Source organism: Colletotrichum jinshuiense, chromosome 9 (genome assembly GCF_051148585.1).
Source record: "Colletotrichum jinshuiense chromosome 9, complete sequence".
NCBI lineage: Eukaryota > Fungi > Ascomycota > Sordariomycetes > Glomerellales > Glomerellaceae > Colletotrichum > Colletotrichum jinshuiense.
In genome coordinates this window covers 3,089,723-3,105,468 of record NC_139316.1, presented here as the reverse complement: position 1 = coordinate 3,105,468, position 15,746 = coordinate 3,089,723, and the positions used below count along the sequence as shown (strand labels likewise).

The 15,746-nt window shown below is 59.2% G+C and overlaps 2 protein-coding genes across 2 annotated transcripts; one reads left to right on the top strand and one right to left on the bottom strand.

The window, feature by feature from the left end:
* Nucleotides 1-6,218: 6,218 nt before the first annotated feature.
* On the bottom strand, nt 6,219-7,787 carry EsH8_IX_000812 (Metallo-dependent phosphatase-like protein; the record flags this gene model as incomplete). Its single annotated transcript, XM_083267148.1, has 3 exons — nt 6,219-7,096; nt 7,210-7,270; nt 7,596-7,787. The coding sequence occupies 3 exons, from the start codon at nt 7,785-7,787 to the stop codon at nt 6,219-6,221; spliced, it is 1,131 nt and encodes a 376-aa protein (XP_083130713.1).
* Nucleotides 7,788-13,234: 5,447 nt separating this feature from the next.
* On the top strand, nt 13,235-15,015 carry EsH8_IX_000811 (uncharacterized protein; the record flags this gene model as incomplete). Its single annotated transcript, XM_083267147.1, has 2 exons — nt 13,235-13,348; nt 13,486-15,015. 2 exons carry the CDS (start codon nt 13,235-13,237, stop codon nt 15,013-15,015), a joined length of 1,644 nt encoding a protein of 547 aa, XP_083130712.1.
* Nucleotides 15,016-15,746: the final 731 nt, after the last annotated feature.

Below are 15,746 nucleotides of genomic sequence, written 5' to 3'. Positions count from 1 at the left end.
GGTGGCAGCTCGCAAGCACACGACTTACTCGCCGCATCCCGATACCCTCCTGCCAGTGGCCAATGGAGGCCGCCGACATTTTGACGCCGACTGTGGTGCTGTGGAGTCTGGCTCTCGCTGGGAATTCGTCCGCTCCCATCCCCGGGCGAATCTGCAAGGGCTCCGAATTCGCCCTTTAGCTCCCCTCCTGTGGTGCCATCCAATGTCCAGGACAGCCGGTAGCAGAGGCAGAGAGGCCTGGCGGGCCTTCAAGGTCGCAGTCGACCAGTAACGGGGGCATCACGGCAAAGTGCGTGCATGACACCATCCACAGTCCCCTAGAAGGGCCTGCTGCATCCTCCATCACACAATATCACAGACCGTCCGGCTTTCAGGACCACTAGGCTCTCAAAACATGTGTCTTCGCGTCCCATCGATCTCCGCCGCGCCCTCGCATCCCACTCTCTCTTACTCGTGATGGGATCGTCGTCACCACACGAGGTCCCGTGCCAGCAACCACCAGGGGGAGATCGGAAGCAGGTACAAACTCTCAGCATCACAGCCTCCAACTCGGAGGCGGAGGCGCGCTTACGGGAGGTGTGGGTGGGAGGGCACTAACATGTGCAACATGAAGATGAAATAAAATAAAAACAGGCACGCACTCCGCCGTGCCCTCCACGTGAATTGTCTCTTCCACTTGCTTCTCTGCAGTGTCTAGAGGGTTTGTGTAGAGGTGGTTCGCATCGCCCTGCTATTGGGCCTTGACAGGCTAGGAGGACGAAAAGGTCGAGACCGCCTCCCGCGCCAACAAATCAGACGAAACATGGCACATCGTCTCGGCCAGTCAGATCAGAGGCTTAGCTGCAACTATTTAGCTCGCGGCGAGTAGGGGCCAGTCGGCGGAGAGGATTTCGTTGAGAAGATGCCGCATTGAGAGATACAGTGCTCGAATCGTTCTGTCCAAAACGTCCTGGCCTGAGGGCATTGCGCTCTTGATCATCAGGCAAGCAGACCAGGCTTCCCTCTGGACGCGTCTCTCTGGGGAATCCCGCAAGGCACAAGAAACTCTGGTGACTTTCTCTCTACCCCTCAGCAACATCGACGACGCTCCAAGACGCCGTTTCTTACTGGCGCTTGGCGGTCGGCCGATGGTTGAAGGGGTTTCACGTTTTAGCGGTCAGCGCCGTCTGGGCCAATGGTTCGAGGGAGAGAGCGCGGCCGATTCGTCTCGTCTCGATGGTGCCGTCCTGTCTCGTGCACCAGCGGGCCCCTGGTTCCGTCTTCTCCACCGCGGATGATCACCTGGCTGGTGCCGCAATCTTGTGGATATCCGGCCAAGTTGGAACATCTGCTGGTAACGAACGGTATTGCCTTGCGAGACCACAGAAATGCCATGCGCGCCCCAGTCATCTCCAGCGTCTTTACCCAAAACCTCTCTCGGCTGTCGGTCGATCACAAACGTCTCGTCCATTCTTGGTATGTGTTGCAGCAGCCCGATGGGATTGGCTGCGGGGGGGCCAGCGATCGTCCGTCTGAGATGCAGCCGGCCGCTCACCTTCCACAGTCCGCCTCTGTCTGGCTCAATGTGAGCAGTAAGGCAGGCGATGGGTGAGTCGAGTGAGACTGAGAAGTGAGCAACCAACGGCCACAAACCACGGGCAATGCATATGTGTGTGTGTGTGTGTATGTTTGTGTGCGTGAGAGCTGGGCCACGGCTCGAGCAGAGATCATCCCGCCCGCTTCGCCGTCTGCCGCGAAACTCGCCAGGGAAACCCCTCCTGCGCTCCCGTGGAAATCTTCAGGAGACGAAAACCGCTCAACTATTCGGCCGCAGCATCCAGGACTTTTTGCAGCAAAACGCTGCTACGCGGGAAGGGATGTCTGCCAGTTCAGGGTACCTGGCCCCGATAGCCTATCAACGATGAGATTCGCGAAGAGACTTGCCGGTCAGTTGGGGGTTGTTAGTGTAAAAATCTCCGGTTTTATTTTTATTTTATCTTTATTTCGTCTTGTTACTGTTGTCTTATGCACCTCAAAGCGGGTACCGCGCCAACAGAGTCAACTCAGAGATAGTATCTCTGCCAGTGGAAGCCGCCGTTTGTCACCGTCAAGTCATGGCATGGTATGCCATCCGATCTTTTTTTTTTTTGTTTTTTTTTTGTTGATTTTGCACCGAATCCAGGAACTACCTATGCAGGAGCACGAGTTTTACCAGTCACTCGGTGGATAAGGCTGGTGCATCTTTGGAGCAGAGCTGGCGATTGTCCAAGGAAGTTGCTTCCAGGGGAGAGGCATTTTCTTCAACAATAACCCGCGGGCGTCGACGGGCTCAATTGCTAGCCTCCTAGCACGCCCGAGCTTGCGATGTTTAGGCCATGCTAGAGCTCTGCTGTCGCCGGGACATGGCTGCCTCCTGTGGCGGTGAAGTCTTCCTTACAACCTTGGCCGGTCAGCTCCCACGTCGAGCTTCCATCCATGGCGGTTGCGGGTGAGCTGTTCAGCTGAGGAACATTCTCGTCGTCGCCTCGTGCTGATGCTGCTGGCTGGAAACCAAATTCCCCTCTCCTCCCCACGAGGGTCTTCTCGCGGGCATCGAATCTGCAATGTGGAATCGCGATGCGCGATGCGCAACGCCGCCCACTCTCGCCCAGCTGACTTGTCAAAGTATTCAAGAAACGAAAGCTGGGGGAATCGGTTTCTCGGACTGCCTTGGAAGGAATCTCTTCCCCCCCACCAAACAAATCGAACCCCGCGATTTCGATCCATCACATCACGCATCATCCCACTGCGCGCACAGCCGCCGCCGCAAATGGGCTCTGGGCTCAACATTCCCGCCCTTTGCCCCCCTCTTCCGATGACCACCCCTCCATTTTTATTCCCAGAGTCTCTCTGTATGGAAGAGTCTCCACCTATGCGCTCATTGGATGCTCCCCCAAGCGCTCAGCTGCATGTCCTCACCCCCTTCTTCAGCTATGCAAGACCACTCCCGCAGTCGAGCCCCGAGTCCTCCAATCCCAATAGTGACTGCGACTTTGACAACCGTTGATTTTCAGCGCTCTGTTTCCCTTTCCTGCGCTGTATTACCTCGCCTGCATGCCAGACCGGGGGGGTTTCGCATGTGCAGGTTGGTGCGTCGTGCCCAGTGGCCGACGAGGACGGCGGCGGGGGAAAGGTCGTCGTCCTCCACCCTCTCCCAGAAACAGAGAACCGGCCATAAAAGGTTCGAAAGGGGGGCCGCGGCCCTCCCATCGACAGGCGCTGATTGCAGCATCTCGGACCAACCGGCTGGCCCCCGCGCGCACGCGCGCATGTACGGCCGACAGGATAGAGGATGCATATCCGAGAGGGTTTTTTATGTGTCGCACCCGTTACAAGTGTACGCCGCCGATCACCTCTTTTTTTTTTACCTTGGGGGAGGGGGGGATTTGAGCTTATCCTATCCCAGTCACACATCCCCCCCCCCCCCCTTCTCTCTTTTGGAAAGAGCCTTGCAGGAGGACAGAAGTGGGAGGCAAAAGAAGGTAAGACACATTGCCTGGAGAATTCCGGGCACGCGATGTTCTCTTGGGGGCAAGAGGCAATTATTGGCCCCGGGGGCGGGATGGACATGCGGATGGACATGCGATATCAGGCAAGCCGGAGCCGTGGGAGAGGATGACCTGGCTGTTTGGCTGGCGGCCAGGCAGGCGGGGCATAGAAGCTATCTATCCTACCAGCCTACATGCTTTCGTTTCCTTGGGTTGTCACAGTTGATAGCCTCTACTCGGGGGCCCCCCTGCCATTGCACGAGGCCGCGGGGGGTCGAACAGACCCGCGTTCGACCCCTCGGACAGCCCGGCCCGGCCTTCTAAGCACATACAACGTAGCCATGTAAGACGGAGACAATACACGAGCGGGCGGGAGCGAGGAGTGAGGAGGAGGAAGAGGAGGAAAGGGGTCCCGGCCGCAGAGTACAGGATCGATATGCAGGCCCCGGGCGCAGGCGGCCCAGGCACCCCCTCCTCTTTCCCTCTACGGCATTACCCCCCCGGCCGGTCAGGCACCCAGACAGTTGGCTCGCGGGCAATGGGATTGCCGATTGGCGACGAGGGGGAAAAGGCGGACGACGACGGGATTGGACGAAGGAGGGGGAAGCTGCGGGATGGGAGCCACGGGGGGGATTGGACGAGAGCCTGGACGGCGGTAGCACAAATGGTGCTGAGTTCAACGGGGGGAAAAGGGTGCCATGGAAAGATGCGGTTGTCGACGAAGGGGGTGGTGGGGGGACAGGAGAGATTGGTGGCCGGCTCTTGTCAAAGTTTTTCTTGTCTTTCTGATATTCTCTTCAATTTCATTTGCGTCACCTCTGATATTCAACAAAAATACCCCTTCTCCGGGTGGCCGCCATTACGTGTAATGGCGGCAGCTCGGATTAGAGTGGGAGAGTGCTTACCCTTCCCCCCCACCCTCCATCTCTCCTCAGCCCTTTTGGGTCTTGTTTGTCGTTGCGGGAGAGGCTGCAGAGGGTATATCTCACATCAGCCAAGGCAAGACAAGAAAGCAGGGGGATAGTGTTTCTCTAGAGGTGTGGCGGAGAGAGAGAGAAGGGGGACGGACGGACGGGGCATGGATGGACGGATTGGATGGAACGGATGGGATGGAATGTTTGGAGTATCAGCAGGGCCTTGGGGTGGCATGCCTTCTCACATCAGCGGAACTTTGAAATAGAGAGATTTGAGACATTTTGGGGTTCGTATCGTGCGAGTGACGTCCGAGACAGATGAGATGTTTTGAATTTCCATTTTTTTATATTTCTGTTCTGTTCTTTTATTTTATTTTTTGTTATTGCCAAGGGCTCGGTGTATGCTGCAACAAGTCGACCACGCCGAGGCTGAGATGATGGGAAGGCTTTGGGTGAGGTGTTGTTGTTCTTGTTGTTGCTGTTGCTGTTGATGATGTTGTTACAGTTGGGCTTGGAAAAGAAGCCCGATATCAAAAAAACTCCAATCCCAATCCACACCCCCTTCTCGTTCGAGGCACCAGAATCGTTCATGAAGTGTTCCCCCTCCCTCTCCCCCTTTGCGATTGTCGCTCTCGAGGTTGATTCCAAGCGCCCGCCCGTTCGCCAGCCCGCCGCGTTGGGTATGTATTTGGAGCAAAGTGCAAAAGCGCAAAAGTGCAAAAGACAAGACATGGCAATGCAGGCAGGCAGGCAGGCACCGACATCAGGCAGACAGCCGCGCCCAACCCAACCCACCACCCTCGTGAGAGCTCCTGCGCAAAACAACACCAGCCTCGTCGCGGATGCCTCGACGCCGTCTCAACCTCTCCCCCTCCCCCCCTTTTCCCCATCTTGTGAATTGAGACATTCGGGCCCATGGCCATGCGGCGTCGCGGGGCCCCCTGCCTGAGAAGGGAGGACACTGGGGGGGAGGTTCGCAGGAAGTGCAGATGCAAGTCATTGACCGCAGCGAACGGCACACCTGGCCCCCCGCCTCCTTGAGCCCGTTGGTAAAACGCCTCCCCCGTTTGAAAAGTGCACTTCTGCTCGCGCCCTCGTTCGTTTCGTGGCTTGTCCTTTCTTTTCTCTCCCCAAAGCATGGGTTTCGTCGCTCAATTGGCCACTGAGGAAAAGTGCAAGAATAGGCACCGACGCCCCCTTTCCCCCCTCAGTCGAAGCCTCTTGTAAGAGAGATTCCAACGGCTGCCTCTTGATACGGTTGCGTTTACGGTCTCTTCGTTTCGGTTCTGCGCGTCGTCTCCTCGAGAATTGAGCGGGAGAAGGGGGAAAGCGGGGGTAGGCATATGCGTCCCCGCGGCGCATGCTGTTGCGTCGTCACCGCGAATACCCACCAGCCGCAACCGGGCGAGGCAGAGAGGCTGTGCAGCAGGCGGACCGGCGGGAAGAATTGAGCAGGAAAAGGGTCATGCTTTTGCCCAGGTCGATAACATCGTCATCGTCTCAGGGGAACTGTGCTCGAAAAGGCAGGTACCAACCTAGTGTTGAGATACGAACGAGAGGGGGGGGGGCCTTTCACCGAAATGTGAAGCATCGTCCCAGGCACGGCCCGGATTTCGGTAACATAGAAATATCATTCCTTTTTCCAGGAACGGATTGTAGGTCCCCCCCTTCACCGGCAAGGCTGAATGTTTTCCGATATGTGGCCCCTTTTTTCAAAGCCACCCAAGACGGCGGCTGCGCCCATGGGGGAGGAGGCCGACCTCTCAGTCAACCTCGCTCGGCGTACGCGAGCTCGGGGTCACCGCCACACCGGCAGGTCCAGGTCGACGACGATGGGCTTGTTGACCGTCTTCCCGCCGACGTGGGGGTAGCTCTTGGCCATGATGGCGCAGTTGACCACGCACGTCTCGCGCCGGCCCAGACGTCCGGCCATCGCGGCGCCGACAGCGGCGTCAGCCCGCGCCGGATCCGGGCCCGGGGCCTCGCCGAGCCCGGCCCCCGCGGTGCTCATGTCCAAGCTGCCGGCGTCCGCAACGTTGACCTCGGTGTCTGCCGACGGACGCGACCCGTCGTTGAGCAAGGGCTTCCCGCCCCTGGCGGACAGGTCGACGAGGGACTGCTTGTTCCCCTCCCGCCCCGGGTCGTCCCACGCCTCCGCGCCCTCCTCCCGGAAGGCCGGCGCGCCGCTGGCCAGGTCCCAGCGCACGCGCTCCGCCCCACGGCCCTCGTGGACGTGCCCGCACACGGCGAGCCGCGGGCGCACCCGCCACAGGGCGCGCCTCAGCGCCTCGCACCCGGCGGCGGAGCGGGCGCGGGACCCGTCGCAGTGCGTGCGCGGCGGGGTGTGCGTGACCACGACGTCGGCGTCGAGCGGGATGCCGTCCCACAGCGTCGGGGGGTCCGCGGCGTCGCCCACGCCGCCGTGCCCGGGCGCGTCGTAGCCGAAGGCCCAGAGGCCGTTGCGCGGCGAGTACGGCGAGCCGAAGACGGTGAAGGTCGTGCGCGGGCCGGACGGCGACCCGAGGCGCACCGTCGCCGACGCGTGGTCCAGGTAGGTGATCGTCGGCGAGCCGGCGAGCAGCGCCGCGCAGGCCCCCGGGGACTGCGGCGCCTGGTTGTGGAGGCGGCCGCCGTGCTCGGCGTAGAACCGGGGGTCCAGGGTCAGGTCGTGGTTCCCTGGCGGCGGAAGGACGGGGTCAGACCGGATCACACTCGAGCTCCCCGAACGGATGAGCGGCAAGGACGGCGAGGGAATGGGCATGGGGATGGGGTTTGTGTGTTCTTGTTACCTGCGATGACAATCTTGGCCTCAAAGTCGGCCTTTTCGAGCCATTGCACAGCCCGGGACAACTAGCGACGAATGTCAGTCCTCGGATGCTCTCGAAACCCCAAAAACGGTGTTATAAATAAAATAAAATAAAAGGTGGGCGAGAATGATGAACACTGGCGCTCTTCGTGGTTCATCTAGACGCAACACCCCCTCTGCCGCGAAGATCCCGGAATCAGAGCTCTCCATCGCTCTGCTAGTGCACCAGGACCCCGAATATCTCCCGCGTGGGCTCTCGAACGGGCCATGTGAACTCGACGACAGCAGGGAAGCTCCCGTCTGTCTGTCTCGTCGACAAGAGCACGCACGCACACTCGCACGCACGTACACACTCCCGGACGCACGTACCTCGGAATAGCTGCCCTGGTTTGTCAGGTCCCCCGCGTGGATCAGCACGTCCCCCTTTGGCAGCTTGACGGCGGTGTTGTGGGTGTCGGAGACGCAGACGAACCGGGTCCTCCGCAGCAGTGCAGGTTGACGGTGCGCTTGCTCCTCGTCCTCTAGCTGCTGCTGCTGCTGCTGGGCGCCGCCGTGGTCCATGTTTGGCGTGCCCGGCGACGTTGGGCATGGATCGGGGAGCGCGCCGGCGGGCCTCCGGCGGCCGGCAGGTGAGGGGCCGGGGAGCTCGGGAAAGCGTGTGGGCGGGCGAGAGGTCCAGTTGGACCGGGGGGCTAGCGGTTCTGACACGGCACCAATGTGCGAGGTATAGGGGGGGGGGAGAAGAGGGACGGGGGCAGATCGGCAGAGGTTGTATTGTGTCGTGTTGCGTGTCGTGTTGTGCAGGAGAGCGGACGGGCTAAATTGTGCTACGGCTGCTACGGCTGCTACTGCTGCTGCTGCTGCCTACAGAGGGGCCACACGGGGGGCATGGCACTCTCACTGGCTGGCACAGGCAAGAGAGAGTTTTTGTGATGCGAGGCTTTTTCCCGCTTGTGTTTAAATTTTTAGGGGGCTCAAAATGACTGGTTGGAATGAGAATGTTTGTGCGCGGCCCTTCACTTGAAACAGCTCGGATAATGAACATACATAATCCAGCACTGGATATATTATTACTCGCGGAGAGTAGGACGGGGGTTGTTTGGCGTCTCTGGCCGTGCGCTTCCCATCCCATCCCCGGGGGCGGATTCGTTCACTGTCAACGGCCAGATGTCGGAAATTTCCAGAGAGGCCCAGAGGACGATCTGGCTTTGGGCCCCCCTGCCGACTTTTGATGAGATGAGATGAGGGCCGGGTCCCCCGGTCCCCTTCTAGAAGGAAAAAAAAGGGAGATTTGGATTTCGAACGAGATGGGAGTCCGGTGTCCTCCTCACCCCCCCCCCCCCCCCCCTTAGCCCAGCTCGGTGTGGCCGCCATTCGGGCGTGGCGATTGTGTGTGCACTATTTGCGCCGACCCAGGCCCCTCGGGGGGTTTGTGTGGGCACGACGTCTCAGTGCCTAGGAAGCTTGGTCGGATGCGGGGCCGGCGAATATGTCTCCGTCATGCGAGATCCAGGCCGGAGTGGTCGAGGACAGGCGGCCAGCGGACGAACCGCCGCCATTGGCTGGGATGGGCGGTGAAAGGAGGACCCGTCCTCGACCAAAAGTTGCAGAAAAAGGCTCAACGAGACTACCGGTACAATGTACGAATGGGGAGGCGGCAGAGGGGGGGAAGGGATGAGGGGGGGCGCAGGCGGTTCAACGAGAGAGGGTCGGGGGGGAAAGGACGGGAAACACGGCCAAGGGCAGAGACGCGAGAGACATTTGGTCGGCCGTCTGTCTGATGGAATGGTCAGATGCAAAGACAGACGCGGCGGGCGGGCGGACGGACGGGGGAAGAAGGAAAATAACGAGTCTCGTCCTGCAGGAGACAGGTGCAGACGCAGATACGAAAGACATTCAAGAACGCCCCCAAATGCGAAGCATGGACTTCCAATTCGACGGGGAGAGGAAGAAAACGTCACGTCACAAAGCTCTAAAGGGGTCCATGCGGCGGCAGTTGTTACGGGGGGGCGAGTGAGAGAGAGGCGGCAGTGAGAAGCCGAGGCGATGGGCGAGAGATTTGAGGTGGTGGACGAGATTGGGAGACTGAAAGGTTAATAGATTGATTAGAAGAGACTGAGAGATTTGAGATGGCGAGAGAGTGTGTGTGAGTGTGCGTGAGAGAGAGAGTGAGAGAGAGTAAGATTGAGAGATTGAGAGATTGAGACCATGACTGAAACTGAGACTTGCAAGACCTGCGAGACAGACAGAGACAGAGACAGAGACAGAGACAGAGACAGACAGTCAGTCAGACACAGACAGACAGCGACCTGAGAGGCTGACGGGGCACAGACGGTTGAGGTTCCTGGCTCGTGGTATCTGGGATTAATTGCTGGGCCAGGAGGCGCAAATGAACGATGCCGGGGTGGTCTAGAAGGGGTCCGGCACAGTGCGCCACCGCCCAGATGGCCGAGAGAGATTGCACAAGTCGAAATATGCCTGAGGTTGTGAGTTGTTCACCGACGATGCCTCCCTCCCCCCCTCTGCTCTCCCCCAATGTTTACGACTGAGACTTTGCTCCTCAACTCGGGGAGTCATCACAAAAGGCAGAGCTATGCCCACAACATGAAATAAACAAACAAACACGGCGGGAGGGCTGACGAATGTCCCATGTCGCAGACCCCGACGCCTCTCCCCAGGTGACGTTGAATTTGGGTCACCCGGGTGCGCTGGCCCGGCCCTGGATGGGATGAGCCCTGGATGGCGGGCGACGGACGACGAATGTTGGAGCTTATTAGTTATGCTAAGCACATCCCCAAATTGGCCCTCTCCCTCTGTTTCTCTCTCTGTGTGGGTATGTCTGTCTGCGGTTTGGGCAATTGAATTTGCTGTGCAGCAAGCCATCCTGGGCCGCCCCCTTCGACTATGACCCATCGTTCTTCAACGGCCGCGCGCCCACTCGCACTCACTGCACCCCCACCGCAATTACAAGCCCCCGAACCGGCATCATGCCGTTAAAAAAAAAGTCTCCTTATTGTTATAGGGGGGCGTTGTCGCCGTTGTCTCTGGGCGTGGTGCGGTGTGGACATGCGCGTGCCGGGCTCTGCTAGTGCCACTGGGGCTGGGGGGCGGCAGTTTGTTGCTGGTGGGAATAGCCTCAGAGCAGGAGAGAAACGGCGGTTTTCTAGACTGACTGCCTAATAGGTAAGGGGCTGGGCGGGTGGCAGTTGTCTGAGTGGGTGGCTCCCCTCCCCCCGTTGATACACTGTCTCGGCAACATTTCTTTTTTTTTCCTTTCTTTTCATGTTGTCAAAGTGTCGCGGCTACGATGTAAGTAGGGACCCGGTCCCTGTGCTGTCCGCCTCTCGCCCTCTCGCTGCCTGTCGGGTGCTGCAGAAGCGGGCGATGTTGAGCTGTTCCGCGGCCTTCTGGAGCTGCGCCATGCACTCCCCCTTTCCACGGCTTCACTTGATGTGTCTGTCTGCCTGTCCGTCCGTCCGTCTGCCTGCGATACGATGCTTCGTCACACGAGCCCAGAGTGGGCCGTTTGAGCGGAACCGAGCAGGTCTGGTCTCGTGAATCGACGCCTCGCAGCAGCCATTGGCCCGCCTTTTGCAGCAGTCGTGCATCGTGCATTGTGCGTCTGCCGCCGGAGAGGCAGAGGCGAGGAGCATACATGGATGGAAGCGAAGCGCATCCGGCGCCGTCGTCGCATCTTTGCCGGCCGTCGATCCAATGGGATGAGGGACGGCGTCCATGTCGAGCGCGGGCAGTCTTTCCGCTCATTCTCGTCCTCTTCCTCATACTCACTCGCCCTCACTTATCTTCAGGCCGTAGATACTTTGCGTGCATTGCGGATACTGATTGAGTGGCTGGGGTCGTTCTCGCACTCATTCGCTCGCACTCATTCGCTCGCACTCACTCACTCACTTACTTACTCAATCACTCTCACTCTCTCCTGCTGTTGGCTTGCTCGCCGAGTCAGCCGACCAACCAGCCCAAGCGTACGGGTATTTGGGTATGATTGGTATGATGCCGTGCATGATTGCGTACAGATGCTTGTACATAGATGCAGAGATATATAGATGTATATATAGATATAGATATATATATATGTAGATTGAGATATACACACAGTCACTCACTCACTCACTCACACAGATACACGCACAGATACACAGAAAGAAAGAAATGGACCGAGTGGGGAATGACGGCGAGAGGGGCAGAAAAATACAAGGGCATGTCAGATGCAAAAATACAAAATACAAAATACAAAACACAAAACACAAAATAAAGGCCCATTGCTACGCAAATGGCGCGCCGTTGGGACCAAAAGATTGGCAGATGCAACTCTGCTCCCGGCAGCATATCTTGTTTAATTTTATTATTTACCCTCCATGCCTTGCCCGAGAGCCTGCGACGGATAGCACCCCCAACAGGGCTGCTGCATTGGGCCTGACGTCCCTCTTGTCTCATTCGCCGCCTCCCAGGAGCCTCGTTCCCTTCCTATCAGCGTCCGCCGCTCCCCGAAAGAGGGAATCCCACGCCTTGCACATGCGGGTCTCGTCCCCCTAATTGGACTGGGGTCCGACCAACCAGGGGCCCATGCCATCCCCTCAACCCGGAAGCCCGCTAGGCCCAGTGTGTACTGGTGTGGCCTCTGAGGAGGAGAGGAGAGGAGAGGAGAGCAAGGCCTAACGGGTTGGAGTACGAAAATAAAAAAATAAAAATAAAAACGAAAAGAGGAAAACAAAAAAACAAATGTCCAAAAAAAGGGTGTGTCCCGGCGCCGAGGCGAGAGGAGAAAGAAGAGAGTGGCAGTAAGTAGTAATAGTAGTTAGTATCAGACCAGGCCGGACCGGACCATGCGATACTATGCCATACCGGGCCAGATCAACTACACCATGCCATGCCATGCTGCCGTGCCATGCCAGCCAGACTGACCGATTCGTAGACCTACCTGCTTGCTATGCTGTGTGTGCTATACTAGATCAGATCTGCCTGCCCCCAAATGCCTGCCCTCGCACTGTGCCCTGTCTGCGTCTTATCCCATCCATGTACGGATATGTAGCCATGTATGTGCCGTGCCGTATGTGTGTCTATGTACATAGTATGCGAGAGTAAGTGTGTGCGTGCGTGCGTGCACCACCTCCTCCTCTCTCTGCGCCTGTGCGCCTGTGCGCCTGTGCGGCGCCGTCTCTTCTCCACTCTCCTCTCTCCTCTCTCTCTCGCCTATCCGTCCATCCATCCATCCATCCCATCCAGCTCCGTCCTGGTCGTTTTATCTTGTCTTTCTTTCCTGTCGTTTGTGTTGTCTGCGTTGCGGAGAGACACTGGCACTGTGGATTCCTCGCCGACAAGAGAAAGAGGACCGGCCGCATCCAAAGACAGCAAAGACGCACACACGGCAAGACATCCAGCTTCAACCACCACCACCACCACCACCATCTCTTACTACTCTCCTTCTTCTCCATTTGCTGCGAATGGCCTCCCGCTGAAAGCTGCGCGCCATTCCCCCCTCCACCATTTCGTTCGACCCCCCCAATCCCACCCTTCACCACCACGCTCCTTGACCTCTTGTCTCCCGGCCCCGTCCTCCGGTCGGCAATTCCGCCCTGACGCCATCTCGTTTTCCTTTGTTTCGACTTTCTGGGGCCCTCGCTTGCCCTGCCCGCTGATTGTGTGTGTCCTTCTGCCTCTGGGCCTTGCCGCCGCCCGCGCTTCTGAGCGCCTCCTAATAAGCCCGCCTCGCCGCTCCGGTAGACTACCACCACCGCAGCATACCAGCCACCCTAGGCCAATTCGCCGAACGACGCAATTTCAATCTCCCGTTCCCGCCCACCGCCATCCTTCGTTCGCTTCTCTCCTGCCCTCGACGCGCCGCCATTCCATCTCGTCCTCGGCCCCGACATTGAATCCCTCGAATCCCGCAGAGAAGCTGCTCTGCCCCGAGAGCTGACCAAACCTCGTATCGTCCCGCACACCATAGTCTGGAGCTTGCTGGGGCCTCCAGCTCTCCAGACGACGCGATGGCCGCCATGTCCGCCGCGTCAGCGACCGCCAACACAATCACTCCCCCCAGCAGCAGCCACGGCAATGGGAACCAGAGTGCCTGGAATAACTACACGGCCGCCGACATGGAGGTAAGTTGGGAGCTGCCTGCCGTCTCGTTCCTATCCTCTCCTCTCCTCACCTCTCCGCAATTGGCTTCTCTGATTGCACCCCCATCGCATCATGCGACCTCCCGCCCCTCCCCAACGCTGACATCCCGCCGCCGCAGAATCCCCAAAACATCAAGTCTCTGGACAAAAACATCCAGCCCAACCGCGTACCCCTGACCCAGAACGGCAACTCGGCCAACATTTACGAATACGGCTTCGAGCCGCTACCGCCCCCGCGAAAGAAGGCCTCCAGCGACAACCTGTCCCTGAACAAGGGCTCCAAGACGTGGGACAGGACCAACCGACGCGATCACGACACATCGAAGCCGGGGTGGAACAACCCGGACGACGTATTTGGGGGGAAGGGCGGAGTGGCCGAGAAGCGATCCACAAACGACCTGGCCGACGCCCCGGCCGACGACTCCAAATGGATTCACCGGGACAAGCTGGCCCGGATCGAGAGTCAGGAGCTCCAGGCCGCCGGCATCACATTGCCGAGAGCGCGCGCGAGCAGCAGGCCGCGCAGGGGCCGCAGCGAGGAGAAGCTCAACGGGAGCTCCAGGAGGACCACGTCCGCCGCCCCCGACGAGGACATGCCTCCCCCGAGGTCGAGGAAGAACTCGACCTCGCCCGAGTTCAGGGTCCCCGACCACGAGGTCCCGAGCTGGGACCTGCGTCTACCCGAAGAGATTGCCACCGAGGGCGACGAGGTCTACTGGACCTCGCTCGGCGAGAAGAAGAACGGCTCCAAGATACCCGTCGCCAAGGCCAGCCCCGCTCCCATCCCCGAATTCTACCTCGAGAGGAACGCCCCGTCCGGGCGGAGACGGAGCGGCGGCAGCGAGCTCGAGATGATGGCCTACCCGAAACCCCGGCCGAGGAGCGGCAGCGCCAACACGCTCGGCGCCACGTCGACCCTGCAGCCCGCAAAGCGCAACCTGACCGACGTGTCTCCTCGGAAGAACAGCGGCGCCTCGGTGAACAACCGGAAGACGTCGACCCAGACCAAGCCCGCTGGCAGGACCAAGGCCCGCGGCGGCAAGGATTCTACGAGCAGCATATCCGGGACCTTGCGGCCGACGACGAGGTCCGGGGAGCTGTCTCCCGGCGTCAAGAAGCCCGAGGGCGACCCGCCATGGATGATCGGGTCCTACCGCCCCGATCCCCGCCTCCCCCCCGAACAGCAGCTCCTCCCGACCGTCGCCAGGCGCCTGCAGCAAGAACAGTGGGAGCGGGAGGGCAAGTACGGCAGCATCTACGACAAGGAGTTCCGTCCGCTCACGGCGGACGGCCTCCTCAAGCCGCCCGAGAACGGACCAAGCACTACCCCCCCGGAAGAAGAGAAGCAGCAGCACGACGAGTGGCCGCTCAAGGGGGACGCCCCCAAGAGCCCAACGGCGCAGAGCCCCACGGCCCCGAGCATCAAGCAGACGACGTCGTACTCGACCATGCCCAAGATCTCGGACAAGCACCCGACCAGCCCGCTGCCGAGCCCTCGCAGCCCCATGAGCCCCGTCATGCCGCCTCCCCAACCCGCCGAGCCCCAGACCATCACTCGCGTGCCCGACCGGCCCTCCACCGCCGCCGGCATGTCCATGGGTGGCAGCAAGAAGAAGAGCGGAGGCTGTGGCTGCTGCGTCGTCATGTGAAAGCCGCATACTTTGCGCGTGTCCCGACTGCAGCTGCAGCCGCCACCACCACTAGTGCCATATATTCGTGTCTACATTACCTCGACATACCCCCTTCCAAACCGCGAGGCGTGCCTCCGACGACGTTACGAGTCTCCTAATTCCATTCACGGCATCGGCCATCATTAGATGTATTTATCGACATTTTCCACCCGACCATCGCAATCGTCCCCGAAGGACGATGCCCTGAGAGCGCACCACGGTCAAGTTTCCTTTGTACCCTACAGAGCTCCCGCAGCATTCTGGTCAGCGTATCCCACCCGGCGCGTGTCACCTCATGAGGAGGGTCGTGGCGACGCCGAGTCCTGGGAGACGAGCTGTACCCCCCCGACGCGGAGAGCGTATTTGAATATCCAGTGACCCCCCGGCAGAGCCGCGAGGAGCACCCCGAGGCAGACAGATACCAGCTGCCCTGCCGATTATAAATGTGTAATCGTAGCGATTCAAAAAATTGTTCTTCATCACCATTCCCGAGTACCCGAGTTTTTTTTCCATTGCCGAATAGTTTTTTTCTTACTTGTCCGCGCAGGGGGGGAGGAGCATCTTTACACACCGTCAGGCGTTTTTTTCGAGATTCATATCCATGCCTGGCGTTTGCGCATTTGCTTCTTATTTTCCTTGAAACCCAACCCTCCTCCCCCTTTTTATCCTTTTTTTATTCTTTTATTCTTCTTTTTTCCCTTTCTTTTTCA